At 46.0% G+C, this 24,214-nt stretch overlaps 2 protein-coding genes across 7 annotated transcripts in view; one reads left to right on the top strand and one right to left on the bottom strand.

The window, feature by feature from the left end:
- phkb (phosphorylase kinase, beta) overlaps positions 1 to 3,827 on the bottom strand; it is a 70,762-nt gene extending 66,935 nt beyond the window's left edge. For 2 of the 4 annotated variants that reach the window (XM_056607446.1, XM_056607447.1), the window contains exons 1-2: positions 3,725 to 3,827; positions 2,243 to 2,329 (exon numbers count right to left, since the gene is read on the bottom strand). In XM_056607446.1, the coding sequence (XP_056463421.1) occupies positions 2,243 to 2,329; positions 3,725 to 3,788 (151 nt within the window). In that variant the 5' untranslated portion in view covers positions 3,789 to 3,827. The other 2 variants (XM_056607449.1, XM_056607448.1) reach the window with 2 other exon arrangements.
- Positions 3,828 to 3,977: 150 nt separating this feature from the next.
- itfg1 (integrin alpha FG-GAP repeat containing 1) overlaps positions 3,978 to 24,214 on the top strand; it is a 146,870-nt gene continuing 126,633 nt past the window's right edge. For all 3 annotated transcript variants that reach the window (XM_056607452.1, XM_056607453.1, XM_056607454.1), the window contains exons 1-6: positions 3,978 to 4,258; positions 5,044 to 5,128; positions 5,372 to 5,505; positions 5,945 to 6,002; positions 6,255 to 6,332; positions 6,760 to 6,854. In XM_056607452.1, coding sequence (XP_056463427.1) covers positions 4,027 to 4,258; positions 5,044 to 5,128; positions 5,372 to 5,505; positions 5,945 to 6,002; positions 6,255 to 6,332; positions 6,760 to 6,854 — 682 coding nt within the window. In that variant the 5' untranslated portion in view covers positions 3,978 to 4,026. The remainder of the gene's footprint in view (positions 4,259 to 5,043; positions 5,129 to 5,371; positions 5,506 to 5,944; positions 6,003 to 6,254; positions 6,333 to 6,759; positions 6,855 to 24,214) is intronic.

Below are 24,214 nucleotides of genomic sequence, written 5' to 3'. Positions count from 1 at the left end.
ACAGACAGACAGACAGACAGACAGACAGACAGACAGACAGACAGACAGACAGACAGACAGACAGAGAGAGAGAGAGAGAGAGAGAGAGAGAATGCAGGCCAAATTAAAGAGACACAGTCACATTGGTGGTGTGAAAAAAAGAGGTGATGGGGTGAATTAAGTAGCATATTAATGAACCTTCCAGATATTTAGCCGCAAATTCTGAAAGCATGCATGAGGCAAGTACAAATCAGTGCATTATTCTTCCAAGGGTAAACCTCTGCCCTAAACCTCTCCATCGTGTTGAAACCGACTCAACACCATCATAAGGCTGGCTATTATTAACCCTGGTCTTAAAATGAGTGCTAGCAGCCACCTCTGTGAGGTCCCGGGTGTAGTTAAAGCTGTAGTAGTTAACACTAGTACAGTTAAGTTACAGCTCTGGGCCGAGCCAGAGCTCTGCTTTGAGTGAATGGAGAAGTACTACAAAAGAGATGATGCTTGTATAGCCAAATCAAGATAGAATTGTACTTTGGTGAGCTGTTGTAAATTAGGTTTTATCCTATTATCGGAAAGTCGTGCCATTATTTTGTTTATCCCAGAGCGATAGAAGTGGTCGTTAGAGGCACAGCACGAGAGATGAGATGAGCAGATGAAAGAGCCTGACTCTCTCAGACCCAGACAGCGTCGGGATGCAAATCAACTGTTGTTGCCATTTTTCTGCCTTGTCATCCATCAAGCTAATGTCCAACTAAATAAGCAGCTAATGTATCAGAAGCGCAAAGTCTGCTTGCTGCACTGGGTCATTTCCCTGCAACGCCAGGGTGCAGGAGAAAGGGACAGATTGGACTCAAAGTAGAGACAAAATAGAGACAGAAACAGCAGGACAGGAGCCATCAGAGTCTAGTCTGTAGTTTCCCTACCAGCCGGGAGGTTCTGAGCCCTAATGTCTATTGAATGAAGTCCTACTGGCTCATTAATGACATGAAATGGGGGAACTTAAGTGTCTTCTAAATGACTAAATATAAATATCTCGAAAATATGAATGATTGTACTAAAAAAATTGCGGGAGAAATAGACATGGGATATGAGTGTGTCCCCTCTCTCCCAGAACCATTTGTCAAATAGATACAGTAACAGAGAGATCTTCTCTATTCATTCATCTCAGTGCACCAGAAGAGGAGTCGATACAGACCTTCTGCCTCAGGGGTTAAACAGCATGAACATTACCCCAAGAACATGAACCCATGAACATTACATCAGGAACGTAAACCCATGAACATTACCCCAGGAACATGAACCAATGAACATTACCCCAGGAACATGAACCCATGAACATTACCCCAGGATCATGAACCCATGAACATAACCCCAGGAACATTAAACCATTAACATTACCACAGGAACGATGAACTCATGAACTTTACCCCAGGAATAAGATCCAGAGACATGGGGGAGATAATGTACCGATGAACTCACTATGTTGGGGTGCTCTCCATGGTACCCCCTCCCTCTTTTGTGACTAAAAAAATATCAACACAAGATGGTCGCACAATAGCGCCCTGGCTCCTCATTACCAGTGTGATGGGCTTGGCTCAGGGGTCCCAATAGTCCCAATAAAGGGCCGACCACATAGTTGGTTCTGATTGGTCACTCCCAGTAAAACCAGGTGTTGGAGAGAGAGCCTGGGCGACCATGATAACAATGTTGGCTTTGTTCCCCACAAGAATTGGAAAAGCGTTGCCAGCTGCTGCAGGACACAATAGTGAAGTGAGCATGCAGCTCCAGCTTGGGAACAAACTGCATCTCCATGGAGGCGCTGAGACGTTTCTTGCGGCTATCGTTTTCAGAGTAAAGAAAGTACCATTTGGCCCGTGATTATTGTAGTTTATAACACAAGTACCCATGAGCGTAACTCTGTGTGATTCGGCCGCTCAGGCACTGCTGTATAAATGAATTTATCTGATAAATAGTCTGAATTTAACCCTCTCAAAGAATAGACAACACAGAGTACTCACGCCTTTTGACACGCAAGTATTAAAAAGGCACAATATCCTGCATCTAACTTCACTCAATGTACCTCTTAGCTTTGTTTGGCAGAGGCCTATCTGTGCTGAATGCTGAACACAACCTTGCTGTGCTGTCATTGACATTTCAGCAGCTTAAGAATCTCTTATCTATTAATGATGGTGTGAAAACAGTTCACATCTGCAGTTCAGTCCTCTCCTCTACGAGAAGATGCAGTTGAATGTGCAGATCTCACCTGACTTGTAGTAGTGGTCCAGTTTCTCCCACAGTGGTTCATCCTCCCGATGGAGGAAGGACAGCTGGAGCGGTTCATAGATGGAGCCTGGAGGAACATTCACACCATCATTATGATTTCTTCTCTTGAAGGAAACCCGATTTAATGAACTCAAAAGTGAAGAACTTTAACGTACATGTGATATGCATTTTAATTGCTTCGACCTTGGTCACTACCACAGGAGCTCAATAGGTCACATTCTTATTGACATTAGCATAACTCCCATCAGATTGGTAGCTGACAAGGTCAGAGCCAACCAGGCTCTTTCATCTCAGAAAGAGATAAAGTGAAACATGTTAATTAGTGGTTAGGGACCGGCTCTCCAGATCTCCTTATTCTAACTATTTTATGATACTTGTTCACACTCTTCTTTAAAAAGCTATAGAGGTGAAGTTTATCTATATAGAATACAAATCATCATCATGTCAACTTAATAATAGTATTCCCTGCCGGTGGATGCTGCCTGTGCTGGCCACCACAAAGAGGACAATGGTTCTTCCGGACCATTTCAACGATTATGTTGATACGAAAGGGTCTGGCTTCATAGAGAAAGTAGTAATGGCCCAGAGTACTCTTCTTCAGTACTCACCATCTCTGACAAGGTACCGTTCAGCCATGTGAACCCCAGCCATGCTCACAAGATGCAGGTTAAGGCCAGTGGTCAACTAAATTTCAACTACTGCAATTTAATGGATTGAGTTAGTAGCAGACAGACATGTGACAAGCTCAAATTAATAATAGTAACATTGGATCAATAACACTGGATTAAGAGTGCTACTAAATTATATGTAATGGCCGTAAGTATACAAGTCAATAAATAGCCATAGTGAACACTGCCTTAATCATTTTGTTGACCATATTTGTTCAGAAAAATGTATCTTAAATGGCTCTATAATCACACATTTGAGCAATGCTGCAAATGTTTTTTTTTATGTCAGTTTAGTTCAGTTGTCAGGTATGCTTAAATGTCTTATTATGACAGACAGATATAGAGATAGACGGATAGAAAAATGGGTGCATAGATGGACAGATGGATAGATCGATTTATAGATGGAGACTAGATAGATATGATTGATAGACGAATATATATTAGAGTCAGTTGTAAGTGTACAAGGCAGCATCTATGGAGGGGTACATTTTATAATACAGTGCCTGCATACTGTTAATACAGTACAATACATACAATTATCTATCTTCATACGTTATGACCATATGTTGAATATAGGTCATTGCAGAAACACAGTTGTTATTTATGTAATAAGATCTTATTATAGCTCATAAGCCCCTCAACGCGAACTCTGACCTTTCATGCTTCTCCCCTGCGGTTCATAACTAAAGGAGTGTATCACACAACGCACGACTTTCAACACAGGCTTAAGTGTATAACTGCAAAGCGAGAAAGTGACAGATGTTGTACAATGCGTTGAAAATCCATAATCCAACCTGATCTTTTAGTTCGGGCTCTGAACTCCAGGAGCTTCCAACCCACATCAGCCAAGCTCGCCATGTTTTCTGTCAGTGCGACACTACTGCAAAGACGTAACACAACTAGACGGAATTCGATGATCACCTTATCAATACAATATAACTGCAATATAAGCTCTTAAATGCTGTATTTCATTCAAAAACATCATAAACGTTAAATAAATATACAACGTATTATTGTTTTAATACGTGTGCTGCGCCCTGCCGTAAAGCGCATCTGCCGTAAAGCGCACCGCTCCTGTCAGTGTTGTTGTCTGAAGATGTTGAAGATGTTGAAGATGGGGTCCAGGAGAGTCCCTGGTCTGGGGGGTCCCCCTGGTCCGGGGGGTCTCCCTGTCCTGGTCCTGATTTCTTGTATCGTCGGACGCTTCAGTGCGGTCGCTCTCCAGGACGTCACCGCCGATCTGTTCGGAACGGAGAACTACGGGACAGTGGCGGCGTTCGGAGACTTCAACTCCGACAAACAGACCGACCTGTTCATCATCAGGAACCGTAAGACATATAGATCTATAACCCTCTATAACCCTATCTATATTATATAGATCTATAACCCTCTATAACTCTATATTATTTATATATATATGTATAAGCACCCCTCAAACAGACCGGCATCTTCATCATCAGGAACCTCTGTAAATATCCCTTATGGTCTTTAACACATCCCTTAGGGTCTTTATAAATATCCCTTCTGGTCTATATACACATCCATGATCTTTATACCTAACCCTTATGGTGTTAATTATGTTTTTGGTTAGTTGTAATTGTAGCAGCTGATGTCTGGTTGTATGCATCTTGAGTGGGTAGACTAAGTAACACACTAACCGTCCTATAGTGTAGACTCAGTAACACATTAACTGTCCTATAGTGTAGACTCGGTAACACCCATAGTGTGTAGACTCAGTAACACACTAGCCGTACAAAGAGAACGACCCACCCTATCTCTAGGTGCAGTATGGTTGAGTTTACCATCTGTAAATACAATCAGATAAGGCTGATATTTTCATAAATAGGGCCCTCCTGTTCATGAACATGTGTCTCTAAGTCGCTTGTATTAACACACTTGGAATGTTTCAGAATCTGATCTTGTGATCATCTTGTTTCAGAGTCTGAGCTGGTGATCATCTTGTTTCAGAGTCTGAGCTGGTGATCATCTTGTTTCAGAGTCTGATCTGGTGATCATCTTGTTTCAGAGTCTGATCTGGTGATCATCTTGTTTCACAGTCTGAGCTGGTGATCATCTTGTTTTACAGTCTGAGCTGGTGATCTTCTTGTTTCAGAGTCTGAGCTGGTGATCTTCTTGGCAGATGTGAAGATACCTTACTTCAAACCTAAATTCAACATCAGTAAAGATTCTTTGCCACGGTGAATACAGAGTTCTTAATGGTCTCTTTCTTCCTTTTGATAGCCTGTAAACTTTTGGGCATGTATTTATGTTGATGTGCTAAATTTTTTTCGTATGTATTCTAAGTAAGTTGCCTACATGTGAACATGTGACTTATCAACGGTCCATTATTGTGATGGGTGGTGACTGGTTGAGTTGAGTTGCTGAGGTATGAGCAGTGTTGAGGCGGAGCCTGATGGTGCCGTGTGCTCTCGGTGTTTCAGTGACAGCATCATCACCAGCGTGGTACCGGGCGACTATGATGGAGACTCTCAGATGGACGTGCTTCTCACTACCAGCCCCAAACTGGGCGAAGACACCACTGTGTTCATCTTCTGGGGCAACAATCAGACTCTGGGTAAAGCCAATGGAGCATCATGCAGTTGGTTTAGGTCCTACCATGTGGATCTCATTGGACTCACTCATACGGTTCAGCTCATTTCTCTTGGATACAATAAATCTGGGATAATCTGGCTCACACTTAGAATTCAGGTTACGTTTGTTTTGACCAATTGACCAATTCCTGTTTGATCCACGCAAGGTTTTCTGTTTATGTTGAGTTAATCCAATTCTCATTATTAAATTGAGTGACATTAGAGATTCTTCTGGGTCAACTTCTAATCATCTTAACATTCAAAGTATACAATCTGAATTGTCGTTCTGCCTTTATCTGGTTCTTTGTCAGCGTATCAAACGATGCAGACTGAATTAACTAATAGAAGATGTCCCCTGTAGCCTTTTGGTCACACCAGTAGTAATGGAGAATAATAATGGTTCTTGATGTCTATTTTGAACAGATCTGGGTTCACGGTTGGAGCTGAACAAGACCTTCGTGGATCAACCTCTTGTCATGGAGTAAGTCTGTCTCAAAATATGAGCGGTATTCTTTTCCTGTTCCTTGGTTTGCTCAGGACTTAACATGGAAGCAACTATGCACATCAACATTCAATTATTGCAATTTTCTCACATTTGTGGCTTCGACTGTGGCGGGCTTGATTGAACATATATTTAGCATAGATCTATTGTTGTCACAAACTATAAGAAGACTTGACCAAGTAATAGGGAATACATTTTCTGATTTTATAAATTGGCATTCTGTCCTCGCAGCTTCAACGGTGATATGATCCCGGACGTGTTTGGGATCCTCAAAGACGGCTCCACTGAAGTCTGCCTTCTGAAGGACCGGTAAGCTTCAGCTTGCCATACTGTCGTCCTAATCAGACAGCACTTTGTGAATGGCATTATGAATGTTGTCATTCCAGGCTCTGTCTTTAATGGGCTAAATGTTTCCAAAAATGTCTTGCCCCACATTTGGACCAATAAATAGATTTTACCAATTTTCTTTTCTAAACCATCAGATAACGCCATGAGATAAACATCCATAATGCATATTTTTATGATATCCAGAACATTAACATGAACATGACATAATTTACTGCAATGATTATAAGCAGGGCAGCTATAAGCTTCTAATTTATTGCCCGATGTACATGCACCCAGGCCCTAGTGTGTGTGTATTGCTTCAGGTCCTAATGTGTGTGTATTGCTTCAGGTTCTCATGTGTGTGTATTGCTTCTGGTCCTCATGTGTGTGTATGTGTGTTTTGCTCCAGACTGGTTGAGTGGTACAAGGCTCTCAGCGCCTCCGTCAAGATGCGTGTTCCCCACTCCAACGCCTTCGTGGACCTCAACATGGACTTCACCGCAGGTCGGTCAAAGTGTTAGAGGTGGGGTCAAAGGATTAGAGTTAGGGTCAAAGGTTTATGGTTAGGGTCAAAGGGTTCGAGCTTGTGGTGAAAATATGCACCCCGCATATACAAATCTAAGTTCATGTAATTTTGTTTAAATTATTTTATCATTATTTGTTTTCTACAAAAACCTGAACCGTATGCTATTCTTAGGAATGGACATCTTACAACAGTAGAGTAGGGTGGGCTGCATTAAGCATCATTTGTTATTATCATGTCATGTAACTTTCTAAAGCCTGTCTGGTCCGATCCCTCTCCCGGCTAAACTGGGATAAAAAGGATGAGACTTTAGAAAAAATAAAATAATGGTGGTCACCACCAAGATTGCTGGAGGGTCATTTGCAGATATCAAGACTCAATGATTGAAAGATAACAATGTTGAAGTTGGTTACGAGAGAGAAAACGTCCATGTTCTTCACCAGTGAATGAGGTCATCAGCCTCCATGGTTCTCTCGCTCACCGCTCCAGCTACCTGCAGCCCTCTGCTTAATTCAAGGAAGCTTTTCATTTTGCTGGTCAAAACTAATCCTCATACTGCTCTAGTCAGAGAGCAGTGTCCTAGTGACTGCAGGCCTCTCTTCATGGTGTTCGCTATTTCAGATTTCCTGGTTGGAGGCAATTTAATATGGGGTCCGAACTGTCTCATTAATAATAAATGCACAGAGAAGGATTCACAAATGTATTTTGTGATTTATATATAAATTACTCTCTTCTCACAAATACGTTTCAATGCACACAGAATTGGATATCGGTATGTGTTAATGTAAAATATCCATAAACAAAGATAATTTTCAATAACAAATTTCTGATCCACATACAAATGTGTCTTGTTTTAAATAAATGTAATATAAATCCATAAATATATGAATTAAAAAAAAATCAGCAATTTTCATCAAAAATGTATTTGGATGTTGTTACATTCATATGCAAACTGTAAAACTTGAATCTACAAGCCGCTTTTCATTTGTGAACTTGTTTGCATTTATGTGTGAACTGGTCTGTATTTATATGTGGATTTTTAAGACTCTCCTGACGTGGCTGGATTCACAAATGCATTTTTTTCAACAAGGAACTCTCTGTAGCCAATCAGATGCCTCCCTCGTTTTCAGCCAATCACATGACTGCAGTCCCGACCTCTGAAGAATAAGTCCAGCCTACGAGCCTCCCGCTTCCCTCGGTCAAATGTCTATGAGAAATAACATGGGGTTTTTGAATCATTGTACATAACAATCTCTAGGTGGCGAGGAAGTAAAAGCGGCGTCACGTTTTGAACTACACACTTTTCCATCTAATTTCGACTGCGTGTTGGGATTGTCGGTGCCGTTAAATTAGTAAACTATTATTAATGCCACTTTCTTTAATAGGTCCATGCTTTAACGGAAACGACAATCTCAAAACCCAGTCACTGCAGTCATGTGATTGGCTGAAAACGAGGGAGGCATCTGATTGGCTACAGAGTTCCTTGTTGAAAAGAATGCATTTGTGAATCCAGCCACGTCAGGAAACTCAAAAATCCACACACAAGTACAGACCAGTTCACACACAAATGCAATCAAGTTCACAAATGAGGAGCATCTTGTTAATTCAAGTTTAACAACATCCAAATACATTTTTGATGAAAATTGCAAATATTTATATAATTCATATGTTTATCGATTTATATTACATTTATTTAAAACAAGACACATTTGTGTGTGGAACAGAAATGTGTTTGTGAAACTTATTTTTGTTTATGGATTAATTTTATATTTATACATACTGATATCCATTTGTGTGTGCTTTGAAATGTATTAGTGAGAAGAGAGTAATTTATATATAAATCACAAAATACATTTGTGAATCCTCCTCTGTGCATTCATTATTAATGAGACTGTTCTGACCCCATCATTTAACCAGAGAAAGTTTAATTCATCGTTAATCTGTTGCGGGATTAGGCTAAAGACAAGGAATTCATACGGACGCTGCCTTCCTGAGTGTGATGTAGTTCCTCAAATACCCAAGCTGCTGGCACCTCTTTCTGATAAGGGAATTGCACACAGTTGGTATCACAATGGATTTCTTAATATTACAGTGTAAGAGTTTAATTCAGTGTGTCTGTTGGTCTGTTATAGATTGGTAAACCAATCTCCCCAGCCTGTCATTCTTTGCTATTCTGCTTGCCAGTTTGTGGTTTAGCTTTTTGAGGATTGACCGAAAATAAGAGAAAATGAATGTCTTCAGTATAATTGTTGTGTTTAAGATGACACAAAGAATTATCATTCTGTGCAGCTTTCCAAACCAAAAACACGTTACCCAAATAACAGATTAAATTGTGGAAATGCCACCATTCTCTTTTTTCTCTGTCTCTCCGTTCCCCTCGCTAGCCTCCTCCTTTAGCGTCCTCTAATAGGTTCAGCTGTGTTTAGAGGGCAGCAGGCAGAACCTGGGATGCTGAGCACCAGAATATCGTGACTGCTGCAGTCGCCATTGTCAGTCTGCTGTTTTGTGTTTGGGTGTCCAGAAGAACTGAAATAACGTGCTGTACAGTGAGCCATGAAGCAGGCATACAGTGAGCCATGAAGCAGGCATTCAGTGCTGTACAGTGAGCCCTGAAGCAGGCATACAGTGAGCCATGAAGTAGGTATAAGATGATGGCAGCTGTAATTCCTTGGAAGGTGGAGTGGAATTATGGAGGTATAAATTGGATGGAGAGCAGGAGAAGAAATAACCGGAAAGGAAGACTGTTGGGAGTAGAGCTTATCTATTACAGTATGACAGCTCTACTCTGGAGGAGATGAATAAAGAAAAAGGAACATTCCTAATTTGTTCTGAGGTTTTACTGGATAGTCGTTTCTTTGGTTTTTGGCAAAGGAAGATATATAGTCGAGTTGTTAATGATTCTGCCGTCGATGGCCTCGTAACTAGTGGGCTGCAGACAGTGTTGGCCAAGCTACTTGGAAAGCGTAGTGAGCTAAGCTACCAGTTACTCTGCCTTAAATGAAGCTTCAACACGCAGAAGCTTACCCTACAGAAATGTAGCAGGCTAAGCTACAACAACGTGGAAATAGAAGTTGACTTCATCAGATGCTACGCAGTGATCAATATACCAGTCATACAGAAACACACATTCATTAAACAATAACTGAACAAAAACAGTTCAGTTCAGTGCAGCCACGTTTTAGCTCATTATCCAGGGCGCCACATTGGCCGTGCATGCCATGGACTTCAGACGTCTCCTTACAGACTGGACTGGACCCAAGTCGTGACTTTACTAATGGAAACCTGAAGCTTTCCCAGTGGCCTCAGCCTTCCTGAGTCTTCTATCCTCGACGTTCACCAAGGTATTCTGGGTTCCAGGAAGGATGATTGGAGGGTCAGGGTCAAAGGTAGGACTCCAATCTCAGCGCTCTGTCAGGGCAGTAAACAGTCCCATGCCTCTCATTGGCTGACCTTGCTGTATCAGCAGCACAGCCAGCAGGGAATAAAGAACAGAATGCCTTCCTGGCTCGTTATAAGAGCTCCTTCTAGCTGCTGAGTAGACTGATCTTCCAGGTAACCCTGTGACCTCGCTGGGTTTAGCATCCATGTTCCATGTTCCACCCCTACAATGAGCGGTGTGCCTTATTTTGAACTAGAAATTAGAAATCCCACTGCTGACATCTCTGGATGTCTCCATTGCTTGTCGCACTACATTAAGCTGAACATGCTGGTAGTAAGGAGTCGTTAGACACCGAGGGTGAAAATCTCTCATCCTACCTACCTACTTTACACTTAGCTCAATTTTTCTGAATAGAGCTCGTAAGTCCGCCCCTTGCGGTAGACCCCATGGGACCTCTGAGATCGTAAAATATGAATGGGTTTCAATGGAGAGAAAGTCATTATTTTCTGGTCCCAGTCTTATATGCCCCGGATTACACATGTTGTTTGTGGATTTAAATGATCATTTTTCATGCCAAGAGTTTGACTGTTTATTGTGCAATTGTTCAGTTAATGGCTGTAGAGAAAACACAATGAGGAAGACTACACGTCTCGTATGTGACGCACGCTCCCTGCGACTGGTGTGGACAAGACCGACAATCTCCTCATTGGCATAACTGAAAATCTACACATGCCCCGACTTATAATGGTTTTCACCTCTTTCAATGCTGTTATCCTCCCCTTGGAAAAAAGCAGTGAAGTGGAGCAGAGAGATCGCCATGTCTCTACAAGAGTATTGGTGACATATATCATTCGCGTCGAGAGCAGCGAGGAGCTGTAGTTCACAAAGCGGCCTCAAACAAAACCTAACATTATCAAACTTTTTCTTTGCATGAAAAATTATAATTTAAATCCACAAACAGCATGTGTGTAATCCAGGGCATATAAAGACTGGGACCAGAAAATAATTACTTTTTCCTGATTGAAACCCATTCATATTTTTTACGATCTCAGAGGTCCCATGGGGGTCTAGCGGAAGGGGCGGACTTACCAGCTCTATTGGCAAAGAAAATATTTCTTTAATAACCTCAACGGATCAGAATTTCCAAAAATCAGAATGTGGAAAGATTGCACCGGATTGGGCCCAAAATGTGGGTATTGGTTTTGTGTCGATACCTCAAACCTTTGGAGGAGATACAGTATGTTTACGATATCAGCAGGAAGAATAATCTCTTAATACAGTTGTGTCCTTGCTTTGCAAACATGGGCTCTCTATACCATCCAACAGACACAAGAGCTGTTCTGAGCCTTTTAATGCTATATGCGTAGTCAGTCTCACACATTTTGGATGTTGCTGCTTGAACTCCAAGGTAGCCAATTGCAGGGTTGCATGCGAAGTGGTGATTGAGGATGACATTTTAGGCACAAGCAGCCACAACAAGAGCCATTTTGTAAAGGAAAAAGAAAAACAAGGCATTGCTAGGCAACTAGCATGGTGCGTCTTGGTGCAGCATCCAATGGAAGCAGACATCTTCGTGGTGAGTGGCTTGCTGATGCTGCGGGTAATATGGGGTAAAATTGATTCACCATCAAACAGTGTTTGCTGTGGAGAATCTAAACTAATGGGATGAGGATTATATTTGCATTAAGGTTTTTTTCTTGATGATGGATGATGATGTTTTAATTCGAAACATGATGGAATTACTTTCAATAAAATGGACTCCATCAATCAAAAAGTTTAGTATTTTTAAAGGCGCACTCAGCAAGCGGTGTCACCACATTATGAACTCAATAAATAACTTAATGGAATCAACCAGACTCAACCTATGGATTAAACGTAAAATATGGTTGTGTGTGTAAAGATGTATAGATGTGTGTAAAGAACACTCATTGAATGTTGTGACTCTGCACTCTCAATCTGCCCTTTGGGTTTTTCTCTTTAATCTTTAATGTATACTGGCCGCAAATGCCTTCCAAGTACTTGCCCTAGAGAAAGGGGCTGGAGCCAGGCAGGATCAGTTGTTTCCAGGAGTTGCCTCACTCTCAACTGTTCAGTAAGGGAAGGGATGAACCATTTTAAAAAGACCAAGGGATTATGTTAGCTCAAACTGCCCATCATGACCAACATATTGGGCCCTATCTTGCATCCGGCGCAATTGACTTTCTCACTGGCGCATGTGTATGGAGGTAGATTTGTGTCTTTATTATGCAATCAAACAGAATAGGTTTGACTATCGACACTGCAATCAAAAAATGTTTTATTGCAAGTAAAAAAAGTGTGATAAAAAGAATGTTAATGGAAATCCAAACGTTTTGTTTGCAAATCCAAAAGTTTTTATTGCGAATCCAAAAGTTTTGCTTGCGAATCCAAAAGCTTTGCGTGCGAATCCAAAAGCTTTGCTTGCTGTTGAGCTGAATCTCGTGGGCGGGACCGACGCCGAAAGATGTAACACACGTCTCTATTGGCCAGTCTCAATCTGACAAAATAATGTGTATTTTTTAACCCATTGCAACATCCACAGATCATTAAACAAAAAAAAAAACATGCACCAGTTCAAACATTATTACTATTACTATGACGGAAGAAATACCTGCGCATTGATTTTCTGTCCTCTCAGCTCCCGAGTCCCGATCTGTCTCATCATGGACTTCAAATCTCCCTCTCTCGTTACTAACTGTAGATGTTGCCAAGCTGTCACTCCGATCGAGACTGGCCAATAGAGACGTGTCTTACATCTTTCGGCGTAGGTCCCGCCCACGAGATTCAGCTCAACACCAAGCAAAGCTTTTGGATTCGCAAGCAAAACTTTTGGATTCGCAAACAAAACTTTTGGATTTGCAAACAAAAACTTTTGGAGACCCATTAATAATTTAATATCACATTGTGGAGTATGTAAATGATGAGACAAGAGACGGAGATGGGTCGAGTCAGCTTTACTCTCCACTTCAAAACAAACGAGTGATACTCGCACATGAGTTCAAATCGAAACTGACGTAAACCGGAACTGTCTATCTTAAAGGTACAGTCCCCTGAATGTGAATGTCTCACACAGTAATTGTGGGTCACCACACAGGCCCCCCCAGAATTCACCCAAACCAACAGGTCCAGACCGAACAGGTAACACACAGAGAACATCGGACACCCACTAGCGTTAAACAGAATACACTAGTACAAAACAGTCCCTAGAAAAATCAACGCCTAGGGGGGCGGACCAGGCGGCCAGAACGGCTGCGCCTAACAGGAGAAGGGCAAGAGGCAGGAGCAGGTGTCGAGGCCGCCGCAGGATCAGGGGTCGAGGCTGCCGCAGGCGGGCGCCCCCGCCGCGGGGGCTGAGCCAGCTGGGGCGGTTCGCCAACATCCACATGAGCAGGCTTGAGCCGGTCTATAGCCACCCGCTCAGGCCTGCCCCCCATATCCACAACAAAGTTCTTAGGCCCACCCTCCAAGACGCGGAAGGGCCCATCGTAGGGGGGCCGCAGCGGGGTACGGTGGCCATCGTGGCGGATGAAGACGTACTTGGCCGACGGTAAATCCCTGGGGACGTAGGACCGGGGGAGGCCATGGCGAGACGTCGGAACGGGAATGAAAGCGTCCGCAATGTCCCGGGACGCAGCACGATGGGAGGCAGCCGACCAGGGGGCCGTGGCGTCCGGAAGAAACTCCCCAGGGACGCGCAGGGGCTGGCCGTACACCAGCTCTGCCGACGAGGCCTGAAGATCGTCCTTGGGGGCGGAGCGAAGGCCCAGCATAACCCACGGGAGGCGGTCAGCCCAGTCGCCGCCCGTAAGGCTGGCCCTGAGCGCGGCCTTCATGTCCCGATGAAACCGCTCGCAAAGCCCGTTGCTCTGTGGGTTATAGGCTGTGGTGCGGTGGACCTTCACCCCCAGGACCCCGGCGACCGCAGTCCAAAGCTCCGACGTGAACTGCGGCCCCCGGTCTGAGGAAATGTCTGACGGTGTGCCGAAACGGGCCACCCAAGCCATAACGAACGCCCGGGCCACCTCAGCTGCTGTAGTGGAGGACAGGGGAACCACTTCTGGCCACCTGGTGGTCCGGTCCACCATGGTGAGGAGGTAGGTGTAACCACGGGAGGGTGAAAGCGGGCCCACCAGGTCCACATTCACGTGGTCGAAACGCCTCTCCGGCACTTTGAAGAGTGCCAAGGGGGCTTTGGTATGCCGAGTCACCTTCGCACGCTGGCACGCCACACAGACAGCAGCCCAGGCCCTGACGTCCTTCCGCAGGCCCGGCCAGACGAACTTGGCCCCCACGAGCTTGGCAGAGGCCTTCACCCCAGGGTGGGAAAGGCTGTGGATCGTGTCGAACACCTTACGCCTCCAGCCAGCAGGCACCAAGGGGCGCGGTTGGCCAGTAGAGACGTCGCAGAGGAGCGCGGTGTTGGCCGTGCCAAACACCACATCCTCCATAAGGAGTGCCGTGGGGGCTGTCCTGTAGGCCTGCACCTCAGAGTCAATAGCCTGATCCCCAGCCATAGCTGCGTAGTCGAGGCCCAAGTGGACGGAACCAACAACCACCCGAGAGAGGCAGTCGGCCACAAAATTGTCTTTGCCGGCTACATGCTGAACGTCGGTGGTGTACTCCGAGATGGCGGAGAGCTGACGCTGCTGTCGACCAGACCATGGCTCCGAAGATTTCGCCATGGCGAACGTCAGCGGCTTGTGGTCAACAAAAGCCGTGAACCGACGGCCCTCCAGCAGGAAACGGAAATGACGGGTGGCGAGGAAAAGAGCCAGGAGCTCCCTGTCGAAAGCGCTGTATTTCCTCTCGTTGTCGCGGAGCTTCCTGCTGAAAAAGGCCAGCGGTTGCCAGGCTCCGCCCACCCACTGCTCACACACGGCCCCCACGGCGTAATCAGAGGCGTCCGTAGTAAGAGCAACAGGGGCGGTCGGAGACGGGTGCGCCAGCAGAGCAGCGTTGGCCAACGCGGTTTTGGCAGCATCGAAAGCAGCCGTCATTTCCGTGGACCAATCCAACACGTCTGCAGGCTTCCTGCCCCGCAAGGCGTTGTACAAGGATCGCATGAGCTGGGCCGCATGGGGAAGGAAACGGTTATAGAAGTTCACCATGCCCAGGAACTCCTGCAGGGACTTCACAGTGCGCGGACGTGGGAAACTGGCGATGGCGTCCACCTTGGCCGGGAGGGGAACCGCCCCCTGCGGAGTGACGTGGTGGCCGAGGAAGGTAATGGATGACCGGCCAAACTCGCACTTGGCCGGGTTGACAATGAGACCATGCTCACTGAGCCGACCGAACAGCTGCCGTAGATGCGTCAGGTGGTCGTCCGCGGACGCACTGGCAACAAGGATGTCATCCAGATAGACGAACAGGAACGGCATGTCCCGCAGCACAGAATCCATGAGGCGCTGGAACGTCTGCGCTGCACCCTTGAGGCCGAAAGGCATTCTCAGGAATTCAAAAAGTCCAAAGGGCGTGATGACCGCCGTCTTGGGGACATCCTGCGGGCGGACGGGCACCTGATGGTAACCGCGCACCAGGTCCACCTTAGAAAAGACGGCGGCGCCAGCCAGGTGGGCGGTGAAATCCTGAATGTGCGGTACCGGGTACCGGTCGGGGGTGGTGGCGTTATTCAAGCGACGGAAATCACCACACGGACGCCAACCGCCATCAGCCTTGGTCACCATGTGCAGGGGGGAGGCCCACGGACTTTTAGAACGGCGTACGATGCCGAGGCGCTCCATGGTGGCAAACTCCTCCCTGGCGATCGCGAGCTTGGCGGAGTCCAGGCGGCGGGCCCGTGCATAGACCGGGGGGCCAACCGTGGTGATGTAGTGCTCCACACCATGCTTAGCCACAGCCGATGAAAACGTTGGCGTGGTGATGTCAGGAAACTCAGCCAGCAGGCGTTGATACAGGTCCCCGGTGGCAAACGTGTTCGCAAGACAAAGCCCCCCCACCCCCCCCAGCGTGCAGGGGAACGAAGCAAAGGAGAGGGCGTCGATCAGGCGGCAGTTCGTAACATCCACCAGCAGCCTGTATGCGCAGAGGAAATCCGCCCCCAGGAGTGGCGTAGACACGGCAGCCATGACGAAATCCCAACCAAAACGCCGGCCGCCGAAACACACATCCACATACCTCGTGCCGTAGGTACGAATGGGTGTGCCGTTGGCGGCGTCCATCGGGGGGCCATGGCCGCCAGCCATAGTGTCCACAGGCGTCGCCGGCAGGATGCTGCGCTGAGCCCCAGAATCAACCAGCAGCCGCCGGCCGGACAAGGTGTCAGTGACGAACAACAGCCTGCAGTCCCGACCAGCGCTCACAGCTGTTAATGAGCGCTGGCCCGGGCTTTTCCCGGGGCCCCAAAACTGCAAGGCTGGCGACACTGCTTGGCTTTGGCCCCGAACCTGGCGTGGTAGTAACAACACCCGTCGTCATGCTGTCGGCGGGCGGTCACAGCGGCTGCGGTGTCCGGGTCGTATCCCTGCGGCGGAAACGGGGCCGATGTGTGCTGGGGGGGCAACAGCGCATGAACAAACTGCTGCCTGTTGGCGAGGAAAATCCTGTCGGCCTCTACAGCCACCGCCCGGTAGTCCTTGGAGGCAAAGAGGGGTGAGCTGGCCAGTGCGGTGCGCACGGGTGCTGGAAGCTGCCGCAGGAAGATGTGGGCGAAAAGGAAGGAGGGATCCGCCGAGCCCAGCACAGCCAGCATCCTCTCCATCAACTCGGACGGCTTGCCGTCGCCCAGGCCGTTCAGGGAAAGCAGGCGGTCCGCCTTCTCCAGCTCCGACAGTTCAAAGAGGTTCACGAGGAACGCCTTGAGCGCGTCGTACTTGCCGACAGCTGGAGGAGCCTCCAACCGCGCCATACACCTGGCCGTCGTCGAGGCATCTAAGGCTGCTACCACGTGGAAATACCTAGTCACGTCCTGTGTTATTCCTCTCAGCTGGAACTGGGCTTCGATATGCTGGAACCACGACCGTGGGTTGTTCTGCCAGAAGTCCGGTAACTTGACGGTGGCAGCATAGATAGCGCCGACGTTCGCCGCGTCGATAGCCGCACCGCCAGCGGCGGCCGGCGCCGCGGCGGGCGCGTTGTTATCACCGTCGATGTGAAACATTTTACAGTCGTATCCAACTCGCGTCGGGGGTCACCAATTGTGGAGTATGTAAATGATGAGACAAGAGACGGAGATGGGTCGAGTCAGCTTTACTCTCCACTTCAAAACAAACGAGTGATACTCGCACATGAGTTCAAATCGAAACTGACGTAAACCGGAACTGTCTATCTTAAAGGTACAGTCCCCTGAATGTGAATGTCTCACACAGTAATTGTGGGTCACCACAACATTTATTTTACTTGCAATAAAACATTTTTTGATTGCAGTGTCGATAGTTTTGCTCTCACATCTATTTTTTGATTGCAGTGTGGAAAGTTTTGCTCTCACCCTATTCTGTTTGATTGCATAATAAAGACACAAATCTTCCTCCATACATGTGTCGTTGCTAGTTTGCAACTGGTGCAGAGCGTTCTTTTCCCTACTGCGCCGTGCGTCGGTAAATTAGGGAATGACAAAAGGGGGAGGCGTGTTCTGGCACAAACGTTCCCAGGTGCTATTTTGTAGTTTCAGAAATCACTTGCGCCACAAACCAGAAAATACCTGGTTTAAAGTCAGTGGCGCGTTGTTCAGAAGCTGTTTTAAGGGTGCATGCATAAGGTTGCTTGTGCACCTCGCGCATAGACTTTGCTTCTCTCATCTACCTAGCCGCACATTCTTGGTAAATTATTTGGGAAAGAACAGCTGATACAGCAGTAATAAGTTGTTCTTTTAAATCAACGCATCTGCAAACACCGTACAGCAAACACATATTTTCTTGATACAGACATCGTGTACATGCTCATAACTATTAGGATTGATGAGTATTTGATTGTGAGAAAACATTGTTTTACCGCGAGTGAGTGTTAAAAAGAATGAATGAATGCGGACGCGCGTGTGTGTGTATGTGTAAAATAATTAATGAATGCGGGCGCGCGTCTGTGCGTCCATCTGTTTAAACACACGCCATCTAAACATGTAATACATAATACAGTCCATGGCAATTTATATTAACGGGGTGACATATGCATATTTCACCCCATATTGCCTCCTCACCCCCCCGACAAACTCACGTACACTCCGTTCTGGATCCACTCACACCCTCCAAACCCGACATACGAAGCTGTGCACCATGGGTGATCGGGCCTTTTCTGCTGCTGCCCCTAGACTATGGAACGCCCTCCCTGACCACCTGAGGGCTCCACAGACTACAGCTCTTTTTAAACGGAACCTCAAAACCCATCTCTTTAAAAGAGCATTTAGCTAAACTTTCTTTGAGGTTCCCCTTTTAATAGTTTTTTGTTATTTTTTTTCTCTGAAGCACTTTGAGATTCTTGAATATAAAGTGCATTATAAATAAAATTTATTATTATTATTATTATTATTATATTAGGAACACAAGTCGATAACGATAACGATAATGCATACAATACTGATAAGAAACAATGTTTATAATGTATTGCGTATATCATTAAATAGAACCACAGTTACCGATATCATATGTGAGTTAAGTTTTGTTTGCCGAAATTTATTTGAGGACTCAGTATTTCTGAAGTTGTGGAAGACAACCTTATTCCATGTGGGAATAAGGCCATATTATTTGGCCATAAACTGAGCCATTTGAAGTTTGAAAGAATGTGCATCTGTCTCATCGCAGACTGCAGAAGCGCTGTCAAAATATCAAATGCGCTCATGGCTCTTAAAGGGGATGGGAGCTGGCACTCTCATTGGTTTATTGCACGTTACGGCCGAACCACACCTACGGGTAATTATACTACTTCAGACCAACCCTTTTTAGATTTGCGCTGGGCGCAAGAGTCATTTTTGCGCCGATAAAATAGCAACATCGCCATAGAACCGCCCACAAAGCTACTTGCGCTTGGCGCTTCTCACTTGCGTTTCAGACCGTTAAAATAGGGCCCATTGGGTGCTTTCCTTCTGTAATATTGCACACAGAACACAAGGAATATCGCTATTTGAGTTCCCGTAATAATTGATACAACTCATGAACATATCTGCAGAAGCTGTATGGGCAGGCATCACTTTGGAGGCCAGGAAATAAACGTCCATGAATTAAGGGCTACCCTAATTCTGTTAGGAACAGCTTCAGCCCCTCAATGCATGTGTGTGTGCGTGTGTGTGTGTGTGTGTGCGCCAGTTGTATGGGTATCAGAAGTGGAGCTTTAGCGTAGAGCTGTAATCCCCCCATAGCTAGTGCACCTACGTTGTTCCCTGTAATGGTTTTAGGAGATTATTTCTTCCGGGAATAGAACTGCTCCATTCTGTGCCGGTGTGCTGTGCCATGTTTGCGAATGAGACGTTTTGATAGATCCTAGCGAGAGTCGCACAGAGAGAGCGGAGTGGAGCTACATATTGGCTTAGTGACGGATTTATGCTATGGAGCCTTTCACTTTGTCACTGGCCTCAATTGTGTGTGTGTGTGTGTGTGTGTGTGTGTGTGTGTGTGTGTGTGTGTGTGTGTGTGTGTGTGTGTGTGTGTGTGTGTGTGTGTGTGTGTGTGTGTGTGTGTGTGTGTGTGTGTGTGTGTGTGTGTGTGTGTCCATGCAGATAAAACTATATATACTTGCATATTGAAATCCTATTCATAGGTTATGACTTTAATTTATTCTGCAACCTGCTGTTCTATGCTATGTGTCATTCTACATAATATGAATTCACCAGATTTTCTAAATTGTAACAAAACCAGCATACCAACCAATATACTGTAATGCTGTATATTGTTGCTTTAATATCTACATATATCACAACCTACATATCATTCCCTCGCTAATTGAGAGGATTTGGGTTATTAAAGGTGCCATGACAAGCTATTTTATGGATGCTATCAGTGGGCCACTAACACAGTATTCAAAGACGTTCCTGTAATTCAGCCGTGGTGCAGAGTTACAGCCACTCCGAGCCAGTCGCACATTGAGCTTCCCCAAAATGCGCTGTTTTGGTGTCTGTAGCTATAATGCAAATGAGGAGGAGCGAGGCGGGTCCAGGAGGAGGGTGGGGGTGTGGCCCTAAACAGCTTGCAGCCACGGTACCATGCGTTTACAGTGGATGTATCGCAATGGCGAGGCACACACAGCCTTTAGCTGTGTTCTGTAAATATTCTAGAACACACGGGAGTCCTGAAGCTCTATATCTATATCAAATAATATCATATACATAGATATATCATATAATATATATTATCACGGCCAAAAGCTGTGTGAGCCGATATTATGATTCTCAAACGACCGCGTTGGGTTCTCCAACGTTCCTGGTTCTTCCACGTCCACATCAATCTGTAGTAGACTGAACCGCGACATGGAGGAGAAAGGGATTGTTGCCGAGCAGCGCTTAGGCACCTCCGCCTCCTGCAGCGCCGAGGCGGTGGTCCCTCGGCAGCGGGAAGCGGGGCTCAAGCGGGAGACATTCGCGGCCAACAATCCCTTTCTCCTCCATGTCGTGGTTCATGTTCTTGAGGGAGTCAAAGCCAAAGTTCCTTTCCCCCAATTCTTTCTCAACCATGGCTGAGATAACCCCCACTACGAGTCTCGTTGTAGAAATACCAGAGACGAGAGTCCGACGTGTTATGCGCCATAACACCAAAAGCAGAATGGTTATCCAAATAACAAGGAAGTGCACAACACTTGCGTTACAGTCCTGGAGCTCTATATCTAAATAATATCATATAATAGCCTACATAGTTATCTATCATAAAATACATATTATCACGGCCAAAAGCTGTGTGCGTCTCCAGACGATATTGTGAATCACAAACGACTTCGTCGGGTTCTCCGACGTCTCTGGTTCTTCCACTTTCACATCAATCTGAAGTAGACTGAACCGCGCGCCGCCTGCTGCCGGCTGCCCGCTGCCGGGCGGTGGTGCTTCGCGACGGGGGTGCCTCGCAACAACCGGCGGTATGTCGCAGTTTATGTACTTCAGGAAGTCAAAGCCAAAGTTCCTTTCCCCCAATTCCTTCTCAACCATGGCTGAGATAACCCCCACTACAGTCTCGTTGTGGAAATACAAGAGGCGTCAAAGAACCGACAAGAAACACTTGCGTTACAGTGTGTGTATTTACACACACACGCAGATGTGGCGCTCGTACGGTCGTGTCTCATTGGCGGGCCAAATTCTCTGGGCGGGCCAGGCAGATTAAGGGGAGGAGCTTAGATTCTATGTGACGACATATGAAACCACATTCCAAATCAGCGCACTTGAGCCTCCGTTTTTTCAAAGGCTCAAACGGGGGACCATAGGCAGGCTAGGGGAACTCATATTTATGGTAGAAAACCTCATAAAGTGAGATTTTCATGCCATGGCACCTTTTAATGTGTGATATTTCCTGCATTTCTCAATCCATTGCCTTTGCGGTGGCAATTATGCAATAAATTTTTATTTGATAAAGGGAAATCATTACCGTATTTTCCGCACTATAAGGCACACTTAAAAGCCTTTCATTTTCTCCAAAAATGACAGAATAAAAATAAAATAATAAATAAAAACTTCAACGCAACTCTGACGTCCCCCAGTTGGTGGGGGGCTAAAACCATAATCGTTTGGTTTCAGGTGTCCACACGAATCCTAACACGAAACCGCATAGGTCCGGATAGATTTGAAACCACCTCCGAGGGTGGTTTCAGAAATGTGCGGTTTCGGGCACCGGATTCGCCGGCTCCGTGTGGACAGTCGGCCGAAACGCACAAGAGTTAATGCGGTTTCACCAAAAAAACGGCTTCGTGGGGACGGGGCCTTAGAAGGCGAACACACGTTCACCAAGACGGGGAGACAGCGCCGGGCGACTTACGCCACTATTTGATAATGGATCTTGGATGCCTGGGCTGATATATCAGTCTCAACTGTGGTCCGAGCTTTCACAAAAGCAGGAATATTCACTGAACTGCCAGGCAACAGCAGCGACACTGACTCGGATAATGACGAGGGGGAGCCGGGCATGTTGGATGCCGTACTCGCCCAACTGTTAATTCGGACACTGAAGTAGAAGAATTCGAGGGATTCGTGGACGGGGAATGAACTGACAAGTGAGCTTTACGTGTTATATGTTACTGAACAATTTTGAGTTATGCACTAACGTTTGAATTAGCGGTATCAGACTGTGTTTCTTTTACGTGTTTACAACTGAACAAGGCTGGGAGATATTGTTAATGCACGTTAACGTTTGAACATTGTTACCATGGGAGTGAACGGAGTTGTCAGAACGCTTAATAAAGTTTGACTTTATCTGACTGTTTTGTTGACATTCCCTTTAGCACAGCTCCATCTAGTTGATGCATAACGCAACCCCAGTTAAACGTTTGACTGCAGTATCTTCTATTCTATTCGCCTTTTATAATCCGGTGCGCCCTATATATGAAAAAAGTTGTAAAATAGGCCATTCAATGAAGGTGCGCCCTATAATCCGATGCGCCTTATAGTGCGGAAAATACGGTACTCATCTCAAGTTACCGACCCAACTTTTTTCATGTGGAAATAGTCTACAACTCCAAAAATTAACACCTCTTGAATCGAGATTGTTTTCTTTCTGTACTCTGATGCACAGAAGCTACATTTTAGGCGGGCATGCAATGCTATAATACCTTTGACGGTACACGCAGCAATATAAAGATCCCCTTTCACACACGCACTCTTTCCCTGCAATGTTCTGCAAGATTTCCTGCATAGGGTCACGTGTGACTAGGAGCACACGTGACCCTCCCCCCCCTCCCCGCCCTTCCCCTCCTCCCCTCCCCTCCCCACCCCACCCCACTGCCAGTGGCTTCCCTCCCCTCTGCCAGGCTGGCAGTGGCTGACTGGTTTAGGATGGACTGAGAGGTGAAGAAAGAGGGTCGGGGGGGGAGACTGCCGGGGAATGGTCAGAGAGAGACATTGAGGGGCAGTTGAGGGGTGGATCTCCTGTATGGTCGGCCAGCCTTTGCCGCAATCAAATCCATACTCCTTGTTTCCTCTTCTTTCACCGGCACTCATATGTTGGCTCTCTGACCGCTGCTCTCCTCACTGAAGGTGTGTGTGTGTGTGTGTGTGTGTGTGTGTGTGTGTGTGTGTGTGTGTGTGTGTGTGTGTGTGTGTGTGTGTGTGTGTGTGTGTGTGTGTGTGTGTGTGTGTGTGTGTGTGTGTGTGTGTGTGTGTGTGTCCAATGGAAATCTGCTCCGGTAATTTCCCTTCTGAAGCCCCACGAGCATTTCGGCATCACTGCCAGTATGGCAGTTTTTGGAATGAAAGGAGATTCATTATTGCAATGAAATTGATTAATTATGTATTTCTTGTGCATTTCTTTAAATGTGCGTATATGCATGTAACATTGAAGCACTCAACCCATTTCCCTTTCCAGGCAGCTGACAGACTTCCTGAAGGCTAAATGCATACAAGAGTCAGGTTCTGCGTTCTATTATTAGTCTGCTGCAAGTGTTGCTCCTCACCTTCACCTCCGGTAGCCTAGTGGCGGTTAGCTCGTGAACAACTTCTGTGTCCATGTCCTTCTGCTTATTGTAATTCCATTAATCAGGCTGATCATTATTTCGAATTCCCGATAGTTCTGTTGGCCATGGTTTTCTTAATACTAATATTCATATGATTGATGTCATTTCTCTACAGCCCTAATAGTCAATATGGTGAAGCCTCCTGTCTGGCTGGACTGATGTGCTTTAAGTGGGCTGAAGTGTCTGTTAAATTGTTCTGTTTTCATTCTTTATGATCGGTTCTCACTCTTAGATTTGCTGCTCACTACTCACACGTGTGAGTCACTGCTTAAAGGTTCCATTTTTAATTTTGCCCCGAGTGAGTCTCTCCCTTCAGATCAGTAACTTAACTCCTAGGGTCATGCAGTTTCTCAATCA

Source organism: Gadus chalcogrammus, chromosome 14 (genome assembly GCF_026213295.1).
Source record: "Gadus chalcogrammus isolate NIFS_2021 chromosome 14, NIFS_Gcha_1.0, whole genome shotgun sequence".
In the NCBI taxonomy this organism is placed as follows: domain Eukaryota; kingdom Metazoa; phylum Chordata; class Actinopteri; order Gadiformes; family Gadidae; genus Gadus; species Gadus chalcogrammus.
Note: the sequence above shows the minus strand (reverse complement) of the source record. Positions and strands in the feature narration are given on the sequence as shown.